Raw genomic sequence first — 24,093 nt, 5'->3', positions numbered from 1 at the left:
CGCATCCTCCGTATTTGGTGGTGACGGGCTCGAACCCCGGTCTAATCGAGAAGCGTGTGCTACGCACTGCTGCACAAACTGGATCGTTTGCTTTGTTCGGGCAGTTTGCGAAGTTGTGTCCCTTCTCAGCACAATGTCCGCATGTTGGGTGCATTGTGTGCGTGGTGTGCCCGAATCGGCAACACCGGAAGCATTTCGGGACCGCGATGTGCTTGTACCAGTGGGAGCTCCAATTTATATATATTCTTGTCTGTTTTGTGATCTCTTTGCCAGGGTTCAGGGGCCAATCCGAGTACCCAGTTTGAGGAGCCTCCATTTCTGCTCTTAGTTTGGAATTTGGCGTAATAAGGCTGGTAGGATCTCTGTCAGGTAGTGCCTATTGGAGGTTGCGCCTGTACACTTCTTCACATATGGAGGAAGGGCTGAGGTCATTGTCAATGTCAAATTTGACAATAGAGGGGCCTTTCTTTCTGGGCGGTTCGGCTATGAGCCCGAGCGTGGGGATCCTGGAGTTGTTCATAATGAGGTTTGCGTCATCCCTGGTTGCAGTTTCGATGATAACCCCTGTGTTCCGCGTCTTTCTAATGGATTTGATTTTGGCAGATCTTGAGTCAGGGAGTCGACCACAATTTTCTTTACTTCTTTTGTGGGAGTCATTTGTCGTGGGTTTAAGAGCCACAAGATGTGGCTTTGGAAGTAATGTCTTCCTAGGAGTAGGCGTGGAAATGGTGGTTATAGTGCAGCTGTGGTTGTGATTTTGTTCCTCAGCCGTCTGAATAGGTATGGGGGCGCGCTGTGGTATTTCCCTTGCCCCTCCTTTAGGTATTCTTCCAGTGTAGCATTCACTTTCTGATATTCCACGTGCGTTTTGTATAAAATAGTCTCGAGTTTTGTCCACAAGGCGACTATGTCGGCGCGGAGCCATGTGGTCACTCGATTGCTCTGTTCCTTTAGGAGGTCCTCGAGTGAGTGCCTGAGTGCGAGCATCTGATCAGGCACAAGGCCTTCTGGCAAGCCTAGGGTCTAAGGTGCAGCATTCTTCAACAATTTCCAGTTGTTTATGTTGTTGTTGTTGTTGTTGTTGCTTCCTTTCAGGGTCAGATTGGGACCTAGTTTCCCTTTCTGGTTTAGAGCCAGTTAGCCTCTTGTTTCGCTTTTTGGAGAGGGTGGCTGGTTTCTGTTCATCACCGCCATCTCTTGGCTCGTCAATTAGTATAGTTTCGGGCGCTTTCCCGCCGTTCTCTTCCGTTTGGGTGACATCTTCTAATGGCGTATTGGTCAAGTCGGAAAAACGGGGTTTCCGAATTAACGTGATTATGTCTGTAGATCCTTATAGGGGATAGGAAATGAAGAATTGAGGGGTCGCACAAGTCCGTGCGTTTATTAGGAGCTGCACAGTTCTCTGTTGAAGATTTTGGTTATCCCCCACAGTCAAGTGAGGGGGGGGGATATAGCAAATTTCAAATTTGTCGCAGAAAGACAACAGCCACTTCCTCTCGGGGTATTCGTGGACGTAGAAGACGATGGCAAGGTCTGTTTCCCAGCTAAAGTTGTAAATTCCAAGATAGATTCTGTCCATATAAAGTTTATGGCAGGGTGGGGGGGGATCACAAAATACATGTTTCTAAGGTAGGAAAACAGGTAAACACACAAATTCGTGGAGCACTCTTGCAGCTCGGGCTTGGCACGATATGGGGCACCTCCCCAGTCAAGCGCAATCTACCAGTGGCAACCACTTTATTTTGGTGCCTCTCTATGGCCCTGATGTCAGCCACATGGTGACCCTGCGGTCTGACAACAAAGGACACAGATAGAAAACGCTGATAAATTGCTAATTTCCCCGTAAGTTAATAAAAAAAAAAAAATGTAGCGAATGACCACCGCAAAAAGAGCCTGTAAATGAGGGTGCTCATTTACAGGCTCTTTCAGTGATCGTTCGTTCAAGCAGGCTCGACTACTATAAATACGGTGACGTTACGTGCATTCTGTCTCCATCTCGTGAACTCGTTCCGACCCTGGGGTCGCCCCGGAGTGTAAAGAAAACTTCGAGCGCGGTCAGTGAGCGCGATGAAATAACCTGAAAGATTAACTGCTCCCCTCATCGAGGAGGCAAAGAGGAAAACCAAAAGAAGACAGGACTGTATTGCAGTAGAGAAGTTAACACTTTTGCACTTTTGATAAAATAAATATCCTTTATTTCGGGACACTTCGGTATTGCACAACTTTCAGGAATGAAAAATAATAAACACTAAGTTCTGTACCTTTCGGATTAAGCGTAGATGTGCTCCATGTAACCACCAGACACATGTCCCTGCCTTAGAATGTAAATATCAACCCCCCCCCCCCTAGCTTACTGCTGTCCAGGGGTGGCTCGTGAGCAGAGCAATAAACAGATTTAATAAATAAATAACGGAAGCGTTGCACACTTAGCGACAGAATGCTTGCTGCGCAATCTCCTTCTTCGGAGGTTTCTGGTTTACAGTGCGAGTTGATCTTCCGCTCGTGGAAACTGGGGTTTTCGTCCAGCAGAATGGACCACAGAACACACGCAATTAACAGCCATAAGACGCAGCGCGGCAGATGAATTTAATTATTCGGGTGTCCTGAAAATAATAGTGTATTTTTTTTTTTTTTGTCTAGGAGCCACCCTTCATAACACACACACACACACACACACACACACACAACCGGTGAAGGACTGACTCATTTCTCTATATTTTGTACATTTCTCTCATGGTTTTGTAATTTATAGCAATTTTGAGAAAATAATATCCTATAATTCGAGACACTTCGGTATAAGTATAGGTATAGGTATGTTGAGGGTCTGACGGCTCCGGCGATTTCTCCCATCTCCGCATATGTTCTATGTATCGAGTGACAGTACCCTGTCGATGCCAGAGGTTTAAAAATAATGTATGGGTCATGTGGTATGTAGTTTGTTGTACCCATTGTTCATCCGGCCTGTTGGCCGCCGGGCCCCCCAGTGGGACCCGGCGTTACCATACCTAGCGACGGGGACGCCGGCCGGGTGTACCAAGAGACTAATTATACTCTGGCAGGTCCTGCCACTTACTTTCCTGGGATTTCGGTGACTAGGACCTAAAATAAAGGTCGGAGTTATCGCTGTTGATTTAAGTAAAATTGCATTTAGAAAGCGCTAGGTGGGGTTTTACACTGAAAGAGCTATTTCTAGAGAGCCTAAAAGGTCGGGCAAAATTTGATGTGATTTAAATTTGGACATGTGGGGCAATCGCTGTACAAGAGAAAGTAATGGGAGGGAGGGTGTGGACGGGGGGATGAAATAGGAAGAAGAAGGGGTCGATTAGGAAGGTGATCCCCCATTTTAAGTGGGGCATGCCCATGCCCATGCCCCACGACATGGGGAGACGAGAAGGAAAAAAAAAATAAAAAAATAAAAAATAAAATAAATAAATAAAAAAATAATAATAATAAATAAAAAAAATAATAATAATAAAAAAAATAAATAAAATAAAAAATAAAAATAAATAAATAAAAATAAAAAAAACCGCACAAGGGAGTGCAGTTTTGGGTCGACAGTAGGCCAACCAAATCATCCTAAAGTCTTGACTTTCTGTTGTAAGCTGAGTTTATTTTTACTTGTTTGACCTCCTGCATTCTTTCTAGTCGGGTTGCCTTTGGTATATTTCTATCATTGTTTTCCTCCTAGAAAATAGATCCTGGGCATATTGACTGAGTGCCTTGTAGTCCTCCTGAGTGTCTAACAGTCTGGGTTCTTGGTTGTCTGGGATATATTGGATTGCCGTTATTAGGCGTAGTCGTAGGTCATAATACAAATCGCACTCAAACATTAAGTATCTCCAGGACTCTGGGTTGCCACAGGGACAGTCCGCATTATTTATGATGCCAAGTTGGTGAAGTTTAGCTTTAAACGAACTGTGCCCTCTAAGGAGGAAGGTGGTATTTCGACCAGGGTGAAACCACGCTGGCGCCTTAGGGTACAGCTTGGTGACAGTGGGGAGGAATCTTCTGGTCACTGCACCTTTTTCTGTGTTGCTCCATCTCCTCTGCCAAACCTGGAGAGGTGGTCGGTGATTCTTCTCTTCTCACAGTTGCAGTCATTAGTGATGTCAGTGGTAACATAGACACCCACATCACAAATTGGACGGTTAGAAACGCATGGACGACCTCGGACCATTGTACAATAACCTTCACATTAGAAAAGAACCTGACAAGAACAGCTGCCGACAAGCACATGCTAAATAGATTTGCCCTCAGCAAGGCAAACTGGGACACCTTCCGAGAGAATCTACGCACAGCAGGCCAGCAATACCTGCACACACTGAGGGAGCAGGAATGCGGGAGCGAAAACCCAGAACGACTCCAGAAGGATTTAACAAAAATAATAACAGAAGCAGCAGAGAAAGCCATGAAGAGAAGAATTCCCATTGCAGGGGCCACGCCCTGGTGGACTCCAGAACTCACACGAATGAGGAAATTAGTACAACACAGAAGAAAACAATTTCAGAGGGCTAGGCGGAATTGGCCGCAACAAGGAGTCACTGAACTCAGGAACCAATATAGAATCGCTAGAAATTGTTATACTGAACAGATAAAGAAAAAGAAAAGAGAATCATGGGAGAGGTTGGTACAAGGGTCAGGAAACAGCAACCCCTTGGGGGGTGGTATACAAAATTACCACTCACAAACTCCCCAGGGGGGAAGTCGTGACAGCCACCAAAACCGCACAAGGAAATTTAACCATAACCTGGGAGGAGGCGATTGGGAACATCCTGGACAACATCCTTCAGCAGCTGCCAACAACACTAACAGATGAGCAGCAGGCTATCTGCCAAGCAAACAGTTCCTATAATAATGACCAAATAGAAACCCCCTTCACCTTAGAAGAAATTCAGGATGCAGCAAGCCGCGCAAAAAATAAGAAATGCCCTGGACTGGACCTAATTGAACCGGAGATGGCAAAAGAAGCAATGGAACATATACCGGAATTACCGCTAAAACTATTCGATTGCTGCCTGGAAGCAGGTAAATTTCCACTACAGTGGAAAAAGGCAAATTTAAAACTGCTCCTAAAAAAGCCACCAGAGACACCTAGTTCCTACAGACCCATAGCCCTGCTACCAACTCTCAGTAAAATATTCGAAAGGCTGCTACATACCAGAATCACAAGGCATTATAATGAAGTAAATCCTAACATGACAAAGCAATATGGATTTACTCCTGGCAAATCCACTATCGAAGCAATACCGAACCTCCTCTCTAGAGCCACCCATTACCAAAGGAAATACTTCCTCGTCATCGCAGTGGATTTCGCTGCGGCGTTCGACACCCTCTGGTGGCCGAGCGTCTTGGCGAGACTCAGAGCTGCCAACCTTCCATTGAATCTTTATTATTGCATGAAGGATTATCTGGCTGATAGAGCAGTGCAAGTTACCGCACCATATAAATCCCTATCAACCTATACAAGGTAATGGAGGACTACCTATCTTGCAGGAAAGTAGAAATAAATGCCAACTACCAAAAAGTCACAAGATCTGTATACAGGGGCTGCCCGCAGGGGTCTGTCTTGGGGCCACTCCTTTGGAATATGGTTCTCGACGAGCTCCTGAACCTGGACCTGGGGCTGATCGGAGCCCAGGCCTTTGCAGACGACCTTATTCTTACCATTGAGGCTGACTCAAGAGCCCAACTGGAAACTACCGCAAACCAAGCTCTGCAGAAAATACAAAATTGGGCTACAAGAAACCAGTTAAAAATTTCACCGACGAAAACCACATCTATTCTACTAAAAGGAACCCTGCAAATACGGCGCCCACCCCAAATTAAAATAGAAGGTGTGACCATTAAACTTGCCAACCAAATGAAATATCTAGGAGTTATCCTAGACAAAAACTTATCCTTTCAACCTCACCTACAATATATAAGGACGAAGATAAGACGTTACTCGGCACTGGTGGCGAGGGTTACGAGAAAAGACTGGGGATTAAAAAAAAACAGCACTAATGTTGTATTATAAGGCAACCTTCATCCCTGCGATAACTTATGCTGCTGCAGTGTGGTACAGCAAAACGACGCTTGCAGTCAATAGGAGAACTCTGGATACGATACAAAGGACCATTTTACTAACAACCACACGAGCATGCAGAACAGTAAGCACACCAGCGTTGCAGGTGCTTGCTGGAGCGCTCCCCCTCGATTTGGAGACTGTAAAAGCTGGCTTGCTCTTCCTGCATGCCAGGGGGGTTGCTGCCACCTTCCAGGATTTCATAATTGACCCAGCGAGTAGTACAAAAACAGAAAAAGTCCGATTACAGGCTTACCTACTTCGGGAGTGGCAACAAAGATGGACCGATACAACAAAAGGGGAAATCACAAGAAAATTCCTTCCCAACCTCAGCAAAATATATCCCAAGCAACCAGCCTGGTACTTTCCGGGGAAGCATTTGACTTCGCTCCTTACTGGTCATGGTCCCTTTAAGGAGAAGCTGCTCGGGTTCTGCCTTGTTGAGGACCCCAACTGCACATGTGGGGAGATCGAGAACTGGAACCACTTGGTCTACGACTGCCCAGAATACGAAGATCTCAGAGGCATCCTGATCACAAAGATACACTACCTTCCGAAAGGACTGGAATCCCACTTCATTGACACAGAAGAGGAATACAGAGCACTTTCTCAATATGCGCAGGACCTCTTCGAGAGGAGAAAACTGCTAATTACTATAAATCGTGTCTGAAGAAATATCACCACAAGTTAAACTGTACAAGACCATAAAATACTATCCAACAGAGTTACTACAGAGAAAAACCTTGAGACAAGTGAGTGAAAAACACAAGGACGGAGCTTACCCCATGAGCGACTGGACTGAAACCGGCTCAATATTGAAGAAAAGAGACTTAACGCAGCACAGCTGCCAAACGCCATTTGGCGAATTGAAGAGGGCACCCTAGCCTCCTTCATCTTTAATACCCATATCCCCGGTGGGGGGGGAGACGGTCTTACTGTCTCATCCCCCTCTCACCATTCCCACTTTCCCTTCTGGTGGGGCATGGGCATGCCCCACTGTGACTTGGAGTTGCCTCCTCTCTCGACTCCATACTTCTGTCTTTTCCCCCCAGACTTCAGTCTCCCCACCCACTCTACCTGCACATACGCAAGCGAATGCCCTACACATCGGAATTGATTTAATCATCTCCAAATTACGTTTTTCGCCCATACACTCGGCGTTTCAAAAATTTAGCGTTATTCCCCATAGAATTTACCAAAATAAAAAAAATATATATATATATTTATATATATATCTTAGTTTATTTTTTAACTTTCATTTCCTCTTTTTATTTTATTATTTTTTTATTTTTTATTTTTATATATATATATATTTTTTTTTTTTTAGGTCCTAGCCGCCGAAATCTCAGGAAATTAAGCGGCAGGACCTGCCAGAGTAAATCTTAGTCTACTGGTGTTTCCTGGTCTGCCTCCACGGGGCGAAAGTGGGGCAACGTTGGGCCTCAGTAGGGGTCCAGCGGCTAAACGACCAGATGAACAACGGTACATGACATTACACATATACAATATCCATACACTTTTAAATCTCTGGCATTTCCCAGCGAACTGGTTCACTCACAATGAAAGCAACGCGGAGATGGGGGAAACCCCTGGTGCCGTTTGACCCTAAACACACTTTACACTTTACACTTTACCATATAAATGCCTTAGTCGCCCAGTCCGCAGGGGCTGCCCCCAGGGTTCTGTCCTGGGGCTGCTCCTGTGGAACATTGTCTTAGACGAATTCCTCGCCATGGATCTGAATGGTGTGGAGGCCCAGGCCTATGCAGATGACTTGGTCTTGACCATCGAGGCTGACAGCAGATCCTCCTTAGAAATGCAGGCAAATGATGCCCTGCAAAAGCTGCTAGATTGGACGAAGCTACACTTACTCAAACTAGCACCCGACAAGACAAAATCGGTGCTGCTAAAAGGTACGCTAGACTTAAGGAGACCACCACAAATTAAGATTGAGAACAAAACAGTTAAGCTGTGCGAACAGATTAAATACCTAGGAATAATCCTGGACAGAAAATTAAATTTCAAGCCACACCTAGAATATATTAAACAAAAGATAAGAAGATACGCGGCCCTCATCGCTAGAGTCACTCGCAGGGACTGGGGACTCAGACGTACTACCCTGTCTCTGTACTACAAAGCTCTCTTCGTCCCTGCCATCACATATGGCTCCCCTGTCTGGTACGCGAGGGCGGCACTAGAAGTGAATAAACAGATCCTCGAAACCATTCAGAGAACCATCCTCCTTACTATGTCGAGAGCAACTAGAACGACTAGCACGGCTACCCTCCAAGTCCTGGTAGGAGTTCTGCCCCTGGATCTCAAAGCTATCCGCTGTGGTCTGCTCTACCATCTTGCCAGAAACATATCGGCTACAATGTATGACCTCGGTATTGCACAATTTTCAAGTATGTAAAATAATAAACACTGTAAGTTCTGTACCTTTCGGGTTAAGCGTACATGTGCTCCATGTAACCGCCAGACACATGTGATATTCACATAATGTTAATATCGCCCCCTAGTTTCCTGCTGTCCACAGGGGTTGGCTCTTCGGCAGAGCAATAAACAGATTTAATAAATAAATAAATAAAAGCATGCATATGTACACAAGGGGACACCACTGTATAAGAGTATGTATATAAATTGATTTATGTATCAATTTCAGTCGTGTGTTAATAAATGATTTAAAAAATAACTTTACTCGTGGACAAGTTGAACGCGTGGGGTCCTCGGCTCGAATCTTTTCAGGCAAGAAACCGAATCGTCCAGGTGTACATTAATATCCAGCGGTCGATGTAGTGGTCGCGGATGGACTTGAAGTATTGAAGACCGAGACAGACGGTGAAATGCGACTGAGGCCCTTTGATTCGCTCTTCCGTCCCCCAGGATCGCAGCAACAGCAACAATTTGTCCATTTCGTGGCCTCATATTGTTCGCATTAGGGTGCACAGACAAACAGTTATGTTTCAGACCCCGTTTGAGAACTGTTTCCGGTGGACGATGACTTCTCTCACATTCCTGGACCATCTTTCCGGTTTTACAAAGCTGAAACGTGGGTTCGATTTTCACTGGCGAGTGCAGGAATGTCTGAAGCCCTAGCCGAGTGATCACAGCGCGAGGATGCACAAGTACACGTGTCTTGAGTGACAGGAGTTGAAGCCCGTGGCTTGTATTCTCTCTAGCTTGTGAACTGCGTTACAAGAGGAAGAGAAAACAAAAGAGGAGGAGGAGTAATGATTTAACAATAATATCATTATATCTCTATAACAATAATTTCTCTGTAATTAAAAACCAAGAGTCACACTCGGAAAATTTTGAAGCCGTCTCAGCAACCTTCAGAGAAGGTACAAAGAATGTACAAAATTGTATTCTATACCTTCCACCGAACCATGATAGCGAAGCCAAAAATGAGCTCCTTACTTGGCTTGTAGCAAACTTGAACCCAGATGTAGAATCTATCGTGATGGGAGATTTGAACATGCCTCTTCCTAAGCACAAAGATGCAAAGAGCGAATTGGATGATAGTATGGAAACCCTCTCGATGAAACAACTGGAAACGCCCCTCACAAGAGGCACACAGCGCCTTGACCTGGTATACTATAATGCTCTAGACATCACATTAACTGACAGTACGACTCGCTTCACTTCTGATCACATCCCTCTCTCAATCCAAGCCAACCTGAGAAGTCAAGCTTGTAGTCAAAAAGAGAACTGGAGGTGGGAAAACAACGCTGATGTTATTTTCTCAACCAATTACATAAAACTAGACGTAATTTTGAAACGGCTCGTGAATTTCAACTGGCAAAATCTCTTCCAACTCCCCGTAGACGATGCCTTAGAAGCACTTTCGGATACCCTTCACTTTATTGCTCTTGAAGGGGCATCAAAACGCATTAAAATTCCCGATCGAGCAAATTCCTGGTTTAGTCCACAAGTAAAATATGCTTTCAAGAACAAGAAAAAACTCTTCAGAAAATGGAAAAAAACTGAACACCCACCTGATTATATTTGATATAAAGAGCACGGTTCATTCGAGTGAAACGTCAAGCTTAGTATGACATGGTGCGATCACATCTAAAGAAAGGAAGCAGGATATCTAATAATAAAAGGCGTACGGATATAATGCCGGAGCACATCTTCTCAGAATGGACCCAAGCCACCTTTGGAACTCCTCTGGCAGAAAATCAAGTTGACGGTGAAGTCAACACAGAGAAAATCCGTGAAGCAATTAGCAAACTGAAAACAGGGGTCTATGCTGAGCTGTCTCAAATCAATATCGCTAGAGATGACGTTAAAGCAGCTGTGAATAGCCTCAGGAATAAAGCCACAATTGGGCACGATAAATTCCCGCTCTTCATGATTAAGAGCAGTGTATACATCATAGATCTCCTCCTCCACATTTTCCACAAAATTTTAAGTGAAAACCACTTTCCGAAGATATGGAATACGTACTTCGTTAAACCTGTTCCCAAAAATAACAACCCTAAATCCGCAACAGACTACAGGCCTATTGCAATTGGATGTTCGTTCCAAAAAATATTTGAGAAATACATTTTAAATGCCATCAACCATCACTGCTTCGGGCATAGACCGGAGTACCTTCATTCAGTGATCCCACAAAGATCTGCTACCACGAATCTCATGGAGACTCTATTTCGAATCTAACACGCCCTTAACTTCAGATAGCAATTAGATATTGTCTTCTTAGACGTTGCATCCGCTTTCGACAGTATATCCATCTCGGCTATTACTATCATCTTGGAGGAATATTTCCATATAACTGGGAACGTATTAGCTACAATAACGAGTTCTTTGAGGGAGAGACACATCACTGCCATAAATAGAATTTCCAAAGAGACCTTTCAAGTTAACTGGGGAATCCCACAAGGTGGTGTTCTCTCTGCTATTCTCTTTGCAACAGCACTGCATCCTTTCCTGACCCAAAATCAAAGGCAATTTGTCGTATATGCAGACGACTTGAAATATTTCGTCACCTCGAATGACCAAAACACATCTTTACAATGCAACAACGAAGCAAACTCCAAAATCGCCGAGTTGCAAGAATACCATAATTGCATGGGGCTCCGACTAAATGAACACAAGACAGCACAAATTGTTTTCACCAACAAGATAATAAAGAACCACATATCAATACGCGTGAATGGCAGCGTGCTCAAAAAAGTCAGGACACATATTGATCTCGGTCTGAAATGGGATGAAAACCTAAACTTCACACCCTATTTCGGATATGTAAAGAAGAAAACTTACGCAGCACTATGGACCTCCAGACAGGAACTAATAGGTATCAGGAACCTTGACCTTCTAAAACAATATATTTTAAGATGAGTCATCCCCAGATGCTACCATCGAGGTTTTCCTGGGTTTAGAGTACTGGATGCCGAGATGGTTAAACGGGATCACTACCCAGCCATTTGCAATCTCATGAGCCATTTTATATGCCAACTTGGATGTCACATAATAGACACCTTAGTCTCACATAATTGTCACCAAGAACATTCTCACGCTTGCAAAACTGCTGACCGAGAGACTCGACTCGCCGAAAACTGACTAACTGCTGACTCGGCCGAATAGAACACCATCCCCTATAATCAGTAGCGCGCTCACGCAGCTGGAAAGCCTTCGGCGATTTTTTCCTTTTAACACCATTAAGATCTACAACGATCTTCAAGCAGACCCAGAAAAGCTTTGCACAGAGAAGAGGTCCAGGACTGAAATGTTTCAGAATGCATTTCTGCACCTATAAATGTTGAGCGAAGCTCAGAGATGAAAACAAAAGAGAATGGAGGAAATGAAGAATGAACTGGTCGGGACTGTTTATGTTTGCATTATACGTCTTATCTTTCTGTGAACTCGCTGTGAATAGTGGTGTAGATGCGAACATTCTCTAATTCCTTGTAAAATTGCAAATTATGCTCTCTTTCTTCCTCTCTGCGCGTCATGTAAAATAAGGCAATGATAATATAATTAATTAGACAATGTATATTTTGTATAATTTATTAAGACAACGATATGTATAAATTAAAAATGGATAATTATGTTTGTAACTTAAATTTGTGAATTGTGAATGTGCACCCCCTGGTTTGTCTCTTACGGCAAAATAAAGATAAAAAAAAAACTCTTCTGACCATGTGGTCGTCGGGAGTTTAAACGGAATTTATTTCTCGTTCAATCGCGGGTGGGTGGGTGAAGTTAGCCGACTTCGGGCTTGGAAGGAGCGCAATTTTTCTTCGCCATTTCTTCGGGGCTTTCAGTCCCGCACATCATCGGCCCACGAACGTGCACTTGCACAGACACGTAAGCGACACGCTCGGCTGCCATTAAAATAATAGTTTGAAATTTTTTTATTTATTTTATTAAATCTGTTTATTGCTCTGGCGAAGAGCCACCCCCTGGACAGCAGGAAGTTAGGGGGGGGTGATATTTACATACAGAGGTTAAGACAGGGACATGTGTCCGGCGGTTACATTATTATTATTATTATTATTATCTGTTTATTTCTCTTTCGAGACACCCATAGACAGCACGTGGCTAGAGGGTGTGGTTACATTATATCAGTTGATGATTCTTGGATCAAAGTTGGATATCTCTCGTCCTCCGTTGGTCAAGATCAACAACATTCGTCTCCCCATAGTTAAAGAATACAAGGAGTGGTAATTGATTCCAGTCTCAATTTTATTCCTCACTTGACAAACTTATCATCTAAAATACGTAGATTTACTGGTGCAATTGTTAGGGTGTCCCGTGTTGAATGGGGGCTCTCCAGAAAAACTTTAAGGATCTATTACAATGCAGTTTTCCTCCCTCTAATCACGTATGCTGCCGGTGTATGGTTTCACGGGGCACGGCTCAAACACTTCATTACAAAACTCGCCTCATTGCAGAGAACCATTTTGCGGTGTTTAGTTAAGGCATGCAGGACAGTCTCGACGCAAGCTCTGCAAGTACTAGCCGGAACATTACCTTTAGACTTGCAAGTTACTTATAGAGGCTTTTTATACAGACTGAAAAGGCAGATTGAAACCGAATTTCTTGGAATAACCATCAACCTTCAAGACGATGCTAAAAGAGAAAGAAGGAGACTGTGGAACGAGTTAGTTAACATCTGGTAGTCTCGATGGGATACAGCTCTCGTTGGTGCAACAACGAGAAAATTTATACCACAAGTTTCATTTCTCCTTGATAAACGTGTTCGATTGTGGTTCTGCATGGACATATTCACGTCCTACCTGTTGACAGGACATGGATCGATGAACCAGTCTTCTTAGGTTCAATTTATAACAAACAGACCTCTGTTCGTGTGGATCACCAAAGAGTTGGGATCACATCTTGTTTCATTGCTCCCTGTATCAAAGCTCCTCTGCTTCAAAGCTCGGAGTCATATCTCATTCTTCAGGCTTTCGCTCAAGGCGTATTTCTTCGAAGGCGTTCAGTGTGGACAGATCTCAACAGAATACAGCACAATGGTCCTGCTGATGCATAGCTGGTTTCATCTCCTTTAATAATATATAAACTCAAATCCTCAAGAAGTGAAATTTTTCCATGGCCTGCAGACAAAATTAAGTGCTTTCTTCCTTTTTTTTTATTTTGGTAGCATCACTTTCCTTCTTTTATGTATTTATTTATTATATATATATATATATATATATTTTTTAGTAGCATCACTCTTTCTTTTATGCATTTATATATTATCATAAAAAAATTTTTTTTTTGTTTACTAATTTATTTGGCTTTTTTTTTTTTTTAGCAGAACCACCACTACCTTCTTCCATTTTACTTATTTTTTATTATTTTTTTAATTTTTTATTTTTTGATTTATTTATTTTTATAAATGTTTTATTTTAATAATTTCGGTTCCATATCCAGCACCATGGGTGATCGTTTTTTTTCCCTCTGGAATTGGTCCCCAGAGGATCCTGGCCTCCCTTCTGACAACATTACGTGGGTCAGAGTCTCTCTTGAGACAGTACGCGCTTTACATGGACTAGCCCACCTTTTGGCAACATCAGGTGGTGGTTCAGAGTCTCGTATTGAGACAGGACGTGTTTAGCTGAGACTGGCCCACCTTCCCGTGGTGTGGACGAGTACCCAGAATCATTTGTCCAGGTGACTGATGCTTCTGGGTAGCCAAGCGGCCAGAACAGAACAACAGAACACACACAATACACACACAAACCTACGTCACACACACACATCTGGCTCATTTGTAGTGATACTGTTTTTCACAGAGATACCAAACAGTGATATCATTGAAGATGTAATCCATTGGCTAGTGAATCACCTCCACGCTTCTGCTAAGCACATTGTCTGTGGAGATTTCAATCTTCCTCCTACTCTCGCACATCTTAGTAGGACACTCGTTAGTAGTATGGATTCACTGGGTATCAGCCTTCTCAACTGCCACCCCACGAGAGGACTCAGTCTCTTAGATTTGGTATTCTCCTCAGCACCATGCGACCTCTTAGACAACCCTCACGATCTCTTTCAATCCGATCACGAACCCATTGCCATACTCCTGCACTTAGCCGCACCTAACTTCAATATTCAAGGCCCAAAAAAGAAAAAAATAATAACATCCCCCAAATTCATTGATCCACCACGATGTCTCGAAGCCGCATCCTCCATCCTTGGGAAGTTCTCAACAATTGCGATCTCCAGTTGGCTGTGGACCTCATGACCAGGTTGGATCCGGACCATTGCCAACTACGGAGCGACAAGGACTGTCTGCGTCACTCCCCGTTCAAGAGCTTGGTGGACGCCTCCACTGAACAAAACCTTCCAAGAAAAACAAAATCTGCATAAGAGATGGAAAGAGTCAGGCACTGTACAAGATCGGATTGCCTTCTCCAGAGCAAGGGCAGTGTTCAACCGCCAGAAATCATCTGCAATCAAAAAACATCTAAAAGCAACCCTACAAAAAGGCAAACCATATTACGACTCTCGGCATACAGGAATCCCTAAAACACTGGATCTTGAACTATGGATGGACCACATTGCACGGTTCTCGAACAATGTGGCCCCGACATATCCAGGCAACTTACCTGTCAACAACATCCCAACGGATATGCTCGCCACCGTTAGCATCACCAGGAAGCAGCTTATAACTGCTATGAATAGATTGCCACCCACCGCAACTGCAGGCCCTGACCTTGTGCCACAATTCATGATCAAGTGTCTCAGCACGTTTATCATCGATCCACTACTCTCAATTTTTAACCGTATCTTAATGCAGCACTACTTTCCCCCTCTCTGGAACAGATATAATGTGAGGCCACATCCTAAATGCCAATCTGCATCCCTCATTAAACAGTTCAGGCCAATCTCTCGCTCCTCCAGCCTCTTGAAACTTATGGAGAAGGCATTACTTTCAACCATCACCAATCAAATCATGCCTCACAAACCCCCACAAATTCACTATGCCATTCCCGGAAGATCCACAGTCACCAATTTAACTTCCATAACCAGCACCATTCTCAGGGCACTAGAAGCAAAAGCAGAACTTGCCGTTACGTATGTCGACCTGTAAGCTGCCTTCGACTCAATCAGCATTCCCTCACTTGTTCACCTCCTAGAAAATTACTTCCATATAAAAGGTGACTTGTTGTGGTTTATCACAACCCTGCTGTCAGACAGAATCATTGTTCTTACAGCGGATCAAGATATAATCTCAAGAAAAATCACTGCAGGAGTTCCCCAAGGCGGAGTCCTCTCCGGAGCATTATTTACAGCAGTCATTATTCCGTTTGTTCAAGAGAGAGAAGACACAATCTGCTATGCTGACGATATTAAGTTACACACCCAGATTAACCCGGGGAAACATATCTCAAAAATTAATGAAAAGATCAATCGAAAGCTACACGACTTAGAATCCTATCTCCATCAATTTGGACTACTAATTAATCCTGCAAAATCAGCCCAAAGTGTCTTTTCGTTGAAGCACCAACCCACTGAAGTCCAAGTTTCTCTAAATGGCATTTTCCTTCCAGTGGTAAATACACACACAGACTTGGGAGTAGTTTTCGATTGCAAACTGACCTTCAAGCCCCACATCGACAAGCTCATAACAAAATTCTGCAAAATGCGGTGGATTACCAAACAACAACTACTTCACGTTAAGGATCTGGATGTGACTCGGCGGCAGGTATACACCTCTGTATACTCCGTCGTGTTATACGCCTCAGAAATATGGGCATCTGCAGCCCCCATGAATATCAAGCGTGCGTACTCCTCCGAATACTGGCTCCTTCGTTGGGTCACACATAAACATCATCGTTCACCCCAGCAAAGAACAACTGCGATGGCAACCGCACTGAACTTTGCCCGACTGCCAAATCTTATAATGGAAAGACGCCTCACCTTAACTGTCAAAATGGCCACTGGAATAATCTCGGAGCCAAACATATGGGAACTGTGCAGCTGCGAGGATCCCTCAACCCGGACTGAGATCAGCTCCAACCCTTATAGCCAACCATAACAGACTAGCCCTTAGCGACCGCTTTCTCCCCAAGCAGATGCTTATCACTATCCAAGCAATCAAAGGCGACCTCTACAAGTTTGTCAAGGACCGCAAATACCGGAGGGAGATTCTTGATGACCTAAACTCAACCAGGAAAACTTCACAGTGATGTCGCAGTATAATAAATTTAAAAAGGATGTCTGTATAATATTGTATATAATGTCAAAAAATACTGTATAACATTTTTATGAATATTGTGAATAATTTAACTGAAACCTATTATATTGTTGGCCCAGGGGGATGAACCCGAACTTCGATGTGGGCCCCGTCCTCAAGGCCTTTGGACACCAGCCAATGTGAAGGCCCCTGGCATTACTTCCGTGAAGGGTAAATTGTATACATCCTTTGTACAATACAGATTATATATATATATATATATACGAGGCGGAGTTGAACAAACGTTCTAGTAGCCACCCTTTACACTTGTCCACATTATATCAGTATTTACGAGCATATTTACATGAACTTATTTACAAAATTTGGAGATAAAAAAACACAGAGCATGTGGTTAATGAATTAATTGTTAAGTTGGTTTAATTAATTACTAAATGATTGTTAAAGGATAAATATTATTATATAAATTATTAAGTTAGTCTTCTTATTATATTTATACTTGCCGATACACATTACCAAAGATTTCTGTCCTATGCATTTTGTCTGTACATAGTTTCTCTCGATCTATATTTAAATTATTAAAATAATTCACAGTATTTGTTGGGAAGGAAAAATCTCCCCAGAGAGTCCAATTGAGTCAGTTGGCACTTGAGACTTGGTTCTTCTCTATTTATTCTCGGTCATATCATCCGAGGGCGAGTGATCACGTTTCCCACTTTCGGCGCATCTGTTCTCTGTCTCTCTCTCACACACACACTCTCTCTCTCTCACACACTCTCTCTCTCCGTTAGTAGCTTTGCCAGAGTTAAGATGTTTCTGGTTATGATGATGTACTTCCAGGGTGTGCTGTCCAGATTGGCAGACAAGACCGCTCTTGAAATGGTAAACGGTTTCCCGGCGATCTTGTTTAGCCATCTTAGGAGCCAGTATTCTACTCCTAAGAAGGCCTTGATGTTGTTCTCGGGGGCCGATGACCCCGAGAACAACATCAAGTCGATGTTGTTCTCGGGGTCATCAAGTCGAGAACAACATCAAGTCGATGTTGTTCTCGGGTACGCATCGACTCGGGTTCCCGAGTCGATGCGTACAACAGAATTGGTGTAACGCGATTAAGGATGTATTGAATCATAAGATGAGGGGATCGGTGAGTTATTATTATTATTATTATTATTATTATCTGTTTATTTCCATAAGGAAACCACCCCGGGACGGCAAAGTGCCAGGAGGGTGCTAAGTACATATCAGGGTACGAGATACTACGTGCAGTGGGTTACATATACTGAACACGTAGTCTCGTCCCGAAATATTATATACACATTTTATGTTTAATATATACGGTATTTACACATTAATGATTCTGTACATACATTATACAGCTCATATATTTACAATTTCTTGTCTAGTGCTCCAGAGTACTGAGTACGTGTTCTTTCTAATGTGCTCGAAGTGAGGTATGGAGTTTAATCCTTCATCCCACTTAGGGCCAAGGTGCGGAGGATTTTTGGACTCTGGTATTGTTCACAAAGATCTTAATTTCGTTTATCTTCTTTTTGTTGGTGAAAGTCATTTTGGGCAGTTTTCTTTTCATTAAGTTTCAGGCCAATGTAGTGCAGATATTCTTCTAGTTTCCTGATTGCCTTGTTTGTTTCCTCTGATAGATGGGGTGCAGTTTCTTGTTCTTTAGAGGTTACAAAAAATTTCAAATCGTCAGCATATGTAATAAATTGTTCACAGTTTTCAGCTAAAAATGGGGCTAGTGCTATTGCAAAGAAGGTGGCGGACAATACGCCCCCTTGAGGTACTCCCTTAGAGATACAGTAAGTTGCTGTTTGTTTCCCGTTTATTGCGATAATTTGTCTTTCTTGAAGGGTGTTTAAATTGCTTCCTGAAATGAGGAAATACTCTTTGAAGATTACTGTTATAGCTGGGATTGAGACGTTGTCGAAGGCTGCTGCAACATCCAGGAAAACGATGTCCAACTGTTGTTTATTGTTTAAAGCTAGCTGTATTCGTAGAAGAGTCTCCATTAAATTTGTAAGACCTTCGACCTTCGAGGAAGCACAGAATGTAAGTATTCTGGCCTGTCCCCAAAGCAGTGCTGATTGATGGTGCTCAGGATTGCTTTTTCAAATATTTTTTGCAGACAGCATCCGATTGCGATGGGCCTGAAATCTTTACTGGTTTTAGGATTGCTTATTTTTGGAACTGGTTTTACGTAATATGTCTTCCATTTTTCCGGGATAACCCCCTCACTTAGTATTCGCTGGAAGAGGTGGTGGAGCGGTTCGATTATGTAAGCGCTACATATTTTTATCATGAATAGCGGGAACTGGTCCGGCCCGATCGTTGCTTTATTGGGGAGCGAGTTAATAGCTTCCTTTAAGTTTTCCCTGCTGATATTAATTTCACGTAATATGTTTCTAGCTCTAGTTTGGTTAGTGCCAGTGGAATCCGTCAGTTTTTCAATCATTTTCTGCATCTCGCGGATGTTTTCCTCACAATTTTTCTGCTTCTCATTCAAAGGCTTTCCGAATGTGACTTCTGTCCACTCTCTAAATAGCTGGTCCGTCATTTCTTTTTTGTTGTTTTTCTCGCTAACTATTCTCTTTCCCTTTTTTTAAATTTTTCCTACAAGGGGCGCATGTACGCTTAACCCGAAAGGTACAGAACTTAGTGTTTATTATTTTACATAATTGAAAGAATTAAAGGATATTATTTTTTCAAAAGTGCTGTAAATTAGAAAAGCATGAGAGAAATGTAGAAAATGTAGAGAGAGATGAGGCAGTCCTTCACCGGTTGTTGCACGTGGTATCTCTTCAGTCTTGACTGTCCTAGTGCTCACAGCCAGGCGTCTTTGGAGTAGTAGATTGTAAGAGAGAGGAGGAGGACCAGTGATGGCTTCACTTTTCACCTATCTCTAACGGGATGCATTGTGGTGGCATTTTCCTTCGTGGCGTCTCATAAGTTTGCACGTGTGTCCTTTGCGCGTATTCAACAGAAGTCCGTGAGATCGGATGCGTCGTCATCCGTATGTCAGTGACCGCGACAGCCCCGTTACAGCCCTCTTCAGATGCGGATTACTGTTCGCGAGAGCCATACCGCCACGCACTCGCAATCGTTAATCCCGATTTAAAAAGTACACGCTCCGTCTTTCTTAACGCTTCTTAAGTTTTCAGCCCTCGCTGCCGAAATATCGAAGTTAGCGTTTGGTTCGAGAGAGAGAACGGAGAAATTTTTTTTGTATTTAGTTTGAGGGAGACACGTTTGAACACGTGTTTATGTAAGGGGCGTCTCCCAGAAGGTCAGTTCAACCGCGCCGCGTGTCTCTGTGAAGAACGGCATCGCTACAAATAAGTCAGATGTGTGTGTGTGTGTGTGTGTGACGTAGGTTTGTGCGCGTGTTCTGTTCTGTCCGCTTGGCTACCCAGAAGCATCAGTCAGCTGGACAGATGATTGTGGGTACTCGTCCACACCACGGGAAGGTGGGCCAGGATCCTCCGGGGGCCCATTCCAGAGGAGAAAAAAAAATAAAATTAAAAAATAAATAAATAAAACGAACGAAGATAATAATAAAAATAAAAAAGTTATAAAATGTAAAAAGTAATAAACAAAAAAAATAATAATAATTAAAATATTTCAAAGTAAAAAAAATAGAGATTTGAATTAAAGAAACGCTCTGCCGACTCCGACTTCAGTACTACTTTGTTTGTGTCAGAATGCGAGAAACAAATCTTCTTTCGAATACTTCCTTGGGAAGTAATCGTCGCAATTTGTGGAAGGAGTTGCTCGGGTGGAGAGGTCGTCTTCTCCCCCACTCTCCAAATTAGAAACGCATTTGCCGCGTTGAGTGAGCGCAAATACGCACCCTCGCGAAAAGTACTTCTTCCACTCTCGCGCAGCTGCACACGCGCATAAATCTCTATCGCGCAGTTCCAGCTGGAATAGTTCTTCGTCGAGGGACCGTGCGTGGCCCCTTATTGTACGAAGTTTCCACTCCCATACAGAACCACGTGCTTCTCCACTCATTTACTTTCAGAGAGAGAGAGAGAGAGAGAGAGAGAGAGAGAGAGAAATGTCTTCGTTGTGGTGGGCAAAATTTGAACATGAGTCGCGCTGCAAATCGCTGCTTTTCCACGACTTTGCATTTTCATCCCGGCGGAGGACACTTCTCGGGGTTGTGTCGGACACGGCGCTCTCTGAAAATGACGTCTGAAAATGTTGCGCTCGTGTACGTCGCTCGCGGATAAAATCGGATGTTTTTTGATCAACCGTAAAGTGCGAATAGCAACGGGAAGACACGGAGATTGTGCAACTGCGGGAGTCACTTTTCTCTTCGTGGGGGGGGTCGCCACTTACTGAAAGCGGAGTGTGGAATGCGAGCGACTTACCCGTCCGTTTTGTACCTACCGGTCTTGCAGGGCCCTCTGCTCATGGCCCGCAGTCCGTCTCTTCGTCGGTAGCGGGCTTCCGTCAGCTGACACTCGTTGTCGTAGGTCTTTCCATCGCTGCCACAGAGCGGGTCGGTGCGGGTGCAGAAGCACAGCGATTCGGGAGGATCCCCCGGGGCGAGATCTGTACGGAGGTGGCACTCGAGGTTCTCGCCGCAGGACCCAAATCGACGGTGAACGGGCAGAGTGGGGTGGTCGCACCTCTCGCCTTCCCTCTGGCCGCAGATGTAGCAGCAGCCGCACTCGTCCTTCACCATCCCTGCGAAGCACTGCTTGGGGGGCGGGCACGACGACACGTCGCACGAGTCGCAGTCAGATTCAGGACCGGCCTCTCTCAGGGAGAGCCCCGCGGCGGACGACACCAAAAAGAAGAGGAACACGGACGGCCACATCCTCCGGAAGATTGAAATCACGGCTCAACCCTTTCTCCACTAATCCACGAGATTTTCTCTTTCGTTCTTATCCTCTCGGTTGCGATGCTCCTCGGCTCGATTTGTGCGGACGAAAACGAATGACGATGACCCACGGGAAGAGCGGAATATTTAATTCTAAAACTTTCTCCGTTCGTTAATTTCGTTTAATTCGCGCATGCGTCTGCTGCGAAACGCGCACTTGACTCAAGGTCTGGCACATGCGCGTGGGGGATGTTTATTTCGCACTCAAGCGGCTTCGTGTCGATACTTCCCCGCGTTCTATCTTATCTGCGCTTATTTATTGAGGGCTCCTTCACTGCGCGAGCAAATCTTCCGACACACTTTTCTTTTTACGGACACTTCGAGAAACAAACGCGCACTCAGGTCAAGGCGGTGGCCGCCGTCCGTGACGCACTCGTTCGGAAATCAAAGAAACAACGCGTCGCTTGTTTTCTATTAAGCGGGCAGGAAACTAAGGCCGCCAGGCGTCATCGCCTCGCTGCCAAAAAAGGATAACAGCGCGGTCTCGACGAGAGGAATCGAATCGGAACGTGTGAGACGCACGAGTTCAACGCGCGTGTCGATTCATTCATCGTGACCTTTTGTTGTCGATGAAAGAAGCGCCGTTGCGATCGTAACATTCTGTCGTCGTAATAAACTCTCCCCAATTAGATTTCAGCTGCGAGGCATGACGTCATTTCTTCGGCGCAAGCGTATAATAGTTTCGCTACAAATTTCTGCGCAGTCAGCAACGCTACAACAGGATCCCCTTCTTTTTTTTCTGTAAAACACGGTGTACGCGTAAAGCGAGAAGGTTAGCCGAGAATGACAAGGCCAACTTGAGGGGGCGACAATTATAGGCGAGGCCGCCATCCGCTTCCTACGACGAGCGAATTCTCAGTTGGAGGGAAGTAGACGGGCCGTTTGTTCAATAAACTGATGATAAAATAATAATAATAATAATTATTATTATTATTATCAGTTTATTCAACAAACACCCCTATACAGAAATTATCTAGGAAGGTGGCTCCAACTAAACTTATAAGAGTGTAGCAGCGTAAAAGATCAACAAATACATAAGATAAATAAATATAGAGGAAAAATTACAGACACAGAAATCATACATTCATAGAAAAATTATAAAATTACAAAACATTACGCATACATAGAAAAATGACATCGTCATTTACACTATGAATTGGTCCTCATTGTCATTCTCTGAACAAAAGGAATACCCTCAGTCCTATAAGAGTCTTTTGGAAACACAATATATAGTTCATTTAAGATTTTTATCAGTTCGAGGGCACTTGAAGTCTTTCTTGAATTACGTTCTTTATCATATTTGTAGTTCTGTGTACAGATCCTCTGCAATGAGCTTCCTCTAAGTTTTCTCATGGCAGTACCTGTCCGGGTCTATTTTGAGGTCTCTAAACAGCTCCAGAGTATTGGCAGAAAACATCCGCCTTAATCCGTCCGTGTTATTTAGAGCGCTTCGGAGACTGTGAGGGTTGAGGAGGCGGGCTCCAGGGCGGGGCCCAACTACAAGATTTTCAATTTGAGGGGCATCTAAACTTCCAGTGAGAAGTTGTGCTAGAGTGCAGATGTTACGTATTGTGATCATCTGAATCCACGGAGCTGTGTTCAAGTTTGCATACAGTATGGATTTCGAAATTGTGAAGGGCTTCCCGGCGATCCTATTTAACCACCGGGGCAACCAGTGTTCCAGGCTGAGAAATTTCCTGATATAAATATTTAGAGCAGAGAACCAAATTGTCGAAGCATATACGGATACAGGAACGATACATCTTTGGATATATTGGATCACTAGCTGCTGGTTTCGTATCCCAGTTATTTCCTGTCTTACAGGTTTTTGTTCTCGTGTTCTGAAAGTGCCTTTGGAAGGTAAAAACCCTCATTCCACATCACTCCTAGGTCGATGTATGAGTTGACTTCCTTAATCTGTGCTCCATTAATAGATAATTTGATTTGAATTTTTATCTTCTTGTTAGTTACTGTCAGTTGTGCTGACTTGTCTGAGTTTAGCCACAAACCGATTTTGCGTATGTATGTCTCCAGTTCATACAGCTTAGCGTTGGCATGGAAATTGACGTCGGACACCTGAGATCCTTCGTTAGAGACAACAAAATACTTAATATCATCGGCGTAGGAAATAAAATTCTGATTCCGCTCCAGAAAAGGCTCCAGGGCTGCAGCGAGCAGCAAAGCTGATAAAACACCTCCCTGTGGGATGCCCCAAGTGAGGGTGTATTCTGCACGGAATTCTTGGTGCCTTGGCTTCAAAATGGTTTTGATGATCTGCAATAGTTTGCCCTCAATGCGCAAATAAACTTTGAATATGTTTTCAAGTGCAGGTAGTGACACATTATCGAAAGCTGCCTTTATATCAAGGAATATGATGTCCAGTTGGGCTTTTTCATTTAATGCGTGCTGCATTCTGAAGAGAGTCTCCAACAGATTACTAGTAGTGGATCGTCTCGTTACTACGGTCTGGAGGTGGGGTGG

At 43.8% G+C, this 24,093-nt stretch overlaps 1 protein-coding gene across 1 annotated transcript in view; it reads right to left on the bottom strand.

The window, feature by feature from the left end:
• Positions 1 to 21,947, bottom strand: part of LOC150076617 (insulin-like growth factor-binding protein-related protein 1) — a 115,453-nt gene extending 93,506 nt beyond the window's left edge. Inside the window, exon 1 of the mRNA XM_090387147.1 lies at positions 21,117 to 21,947. Coding sequence (XP_090243273.1) covers positions 21,117 to 21,549 — 433 coding nt within the window. The 5' untranslated portion in view covers positions 21,550 to 21,947. The remainder of the gene's footprint in view (positions 1 to 21,116) is intronic.
• Between the last annotated feature and the right edge of the window lie 2,146 nt (positions 21,948 to 24,093).

Source organism: Mastigoproctus giganteus, chromosome 13, assembly GCF_048544385.1.
Source record: "Mastigoproctus giganteus isolate SK-2022 chromosome 13, ASM4854438v1, whole genome shotgun sequence".
Taxonomy (NCBI): domain Eukaryota; kingdom Metazoa; phylum Arthropoda; class Arachnida; order Uropygi; family Thelyphonidae; genus Mastigoproctus; species Mastigoproctus giganteus.
Note: the sequence above shows the minus strand (reverse complement) of the source record. Positions and strands in the feature narration are given on the sequence as shown.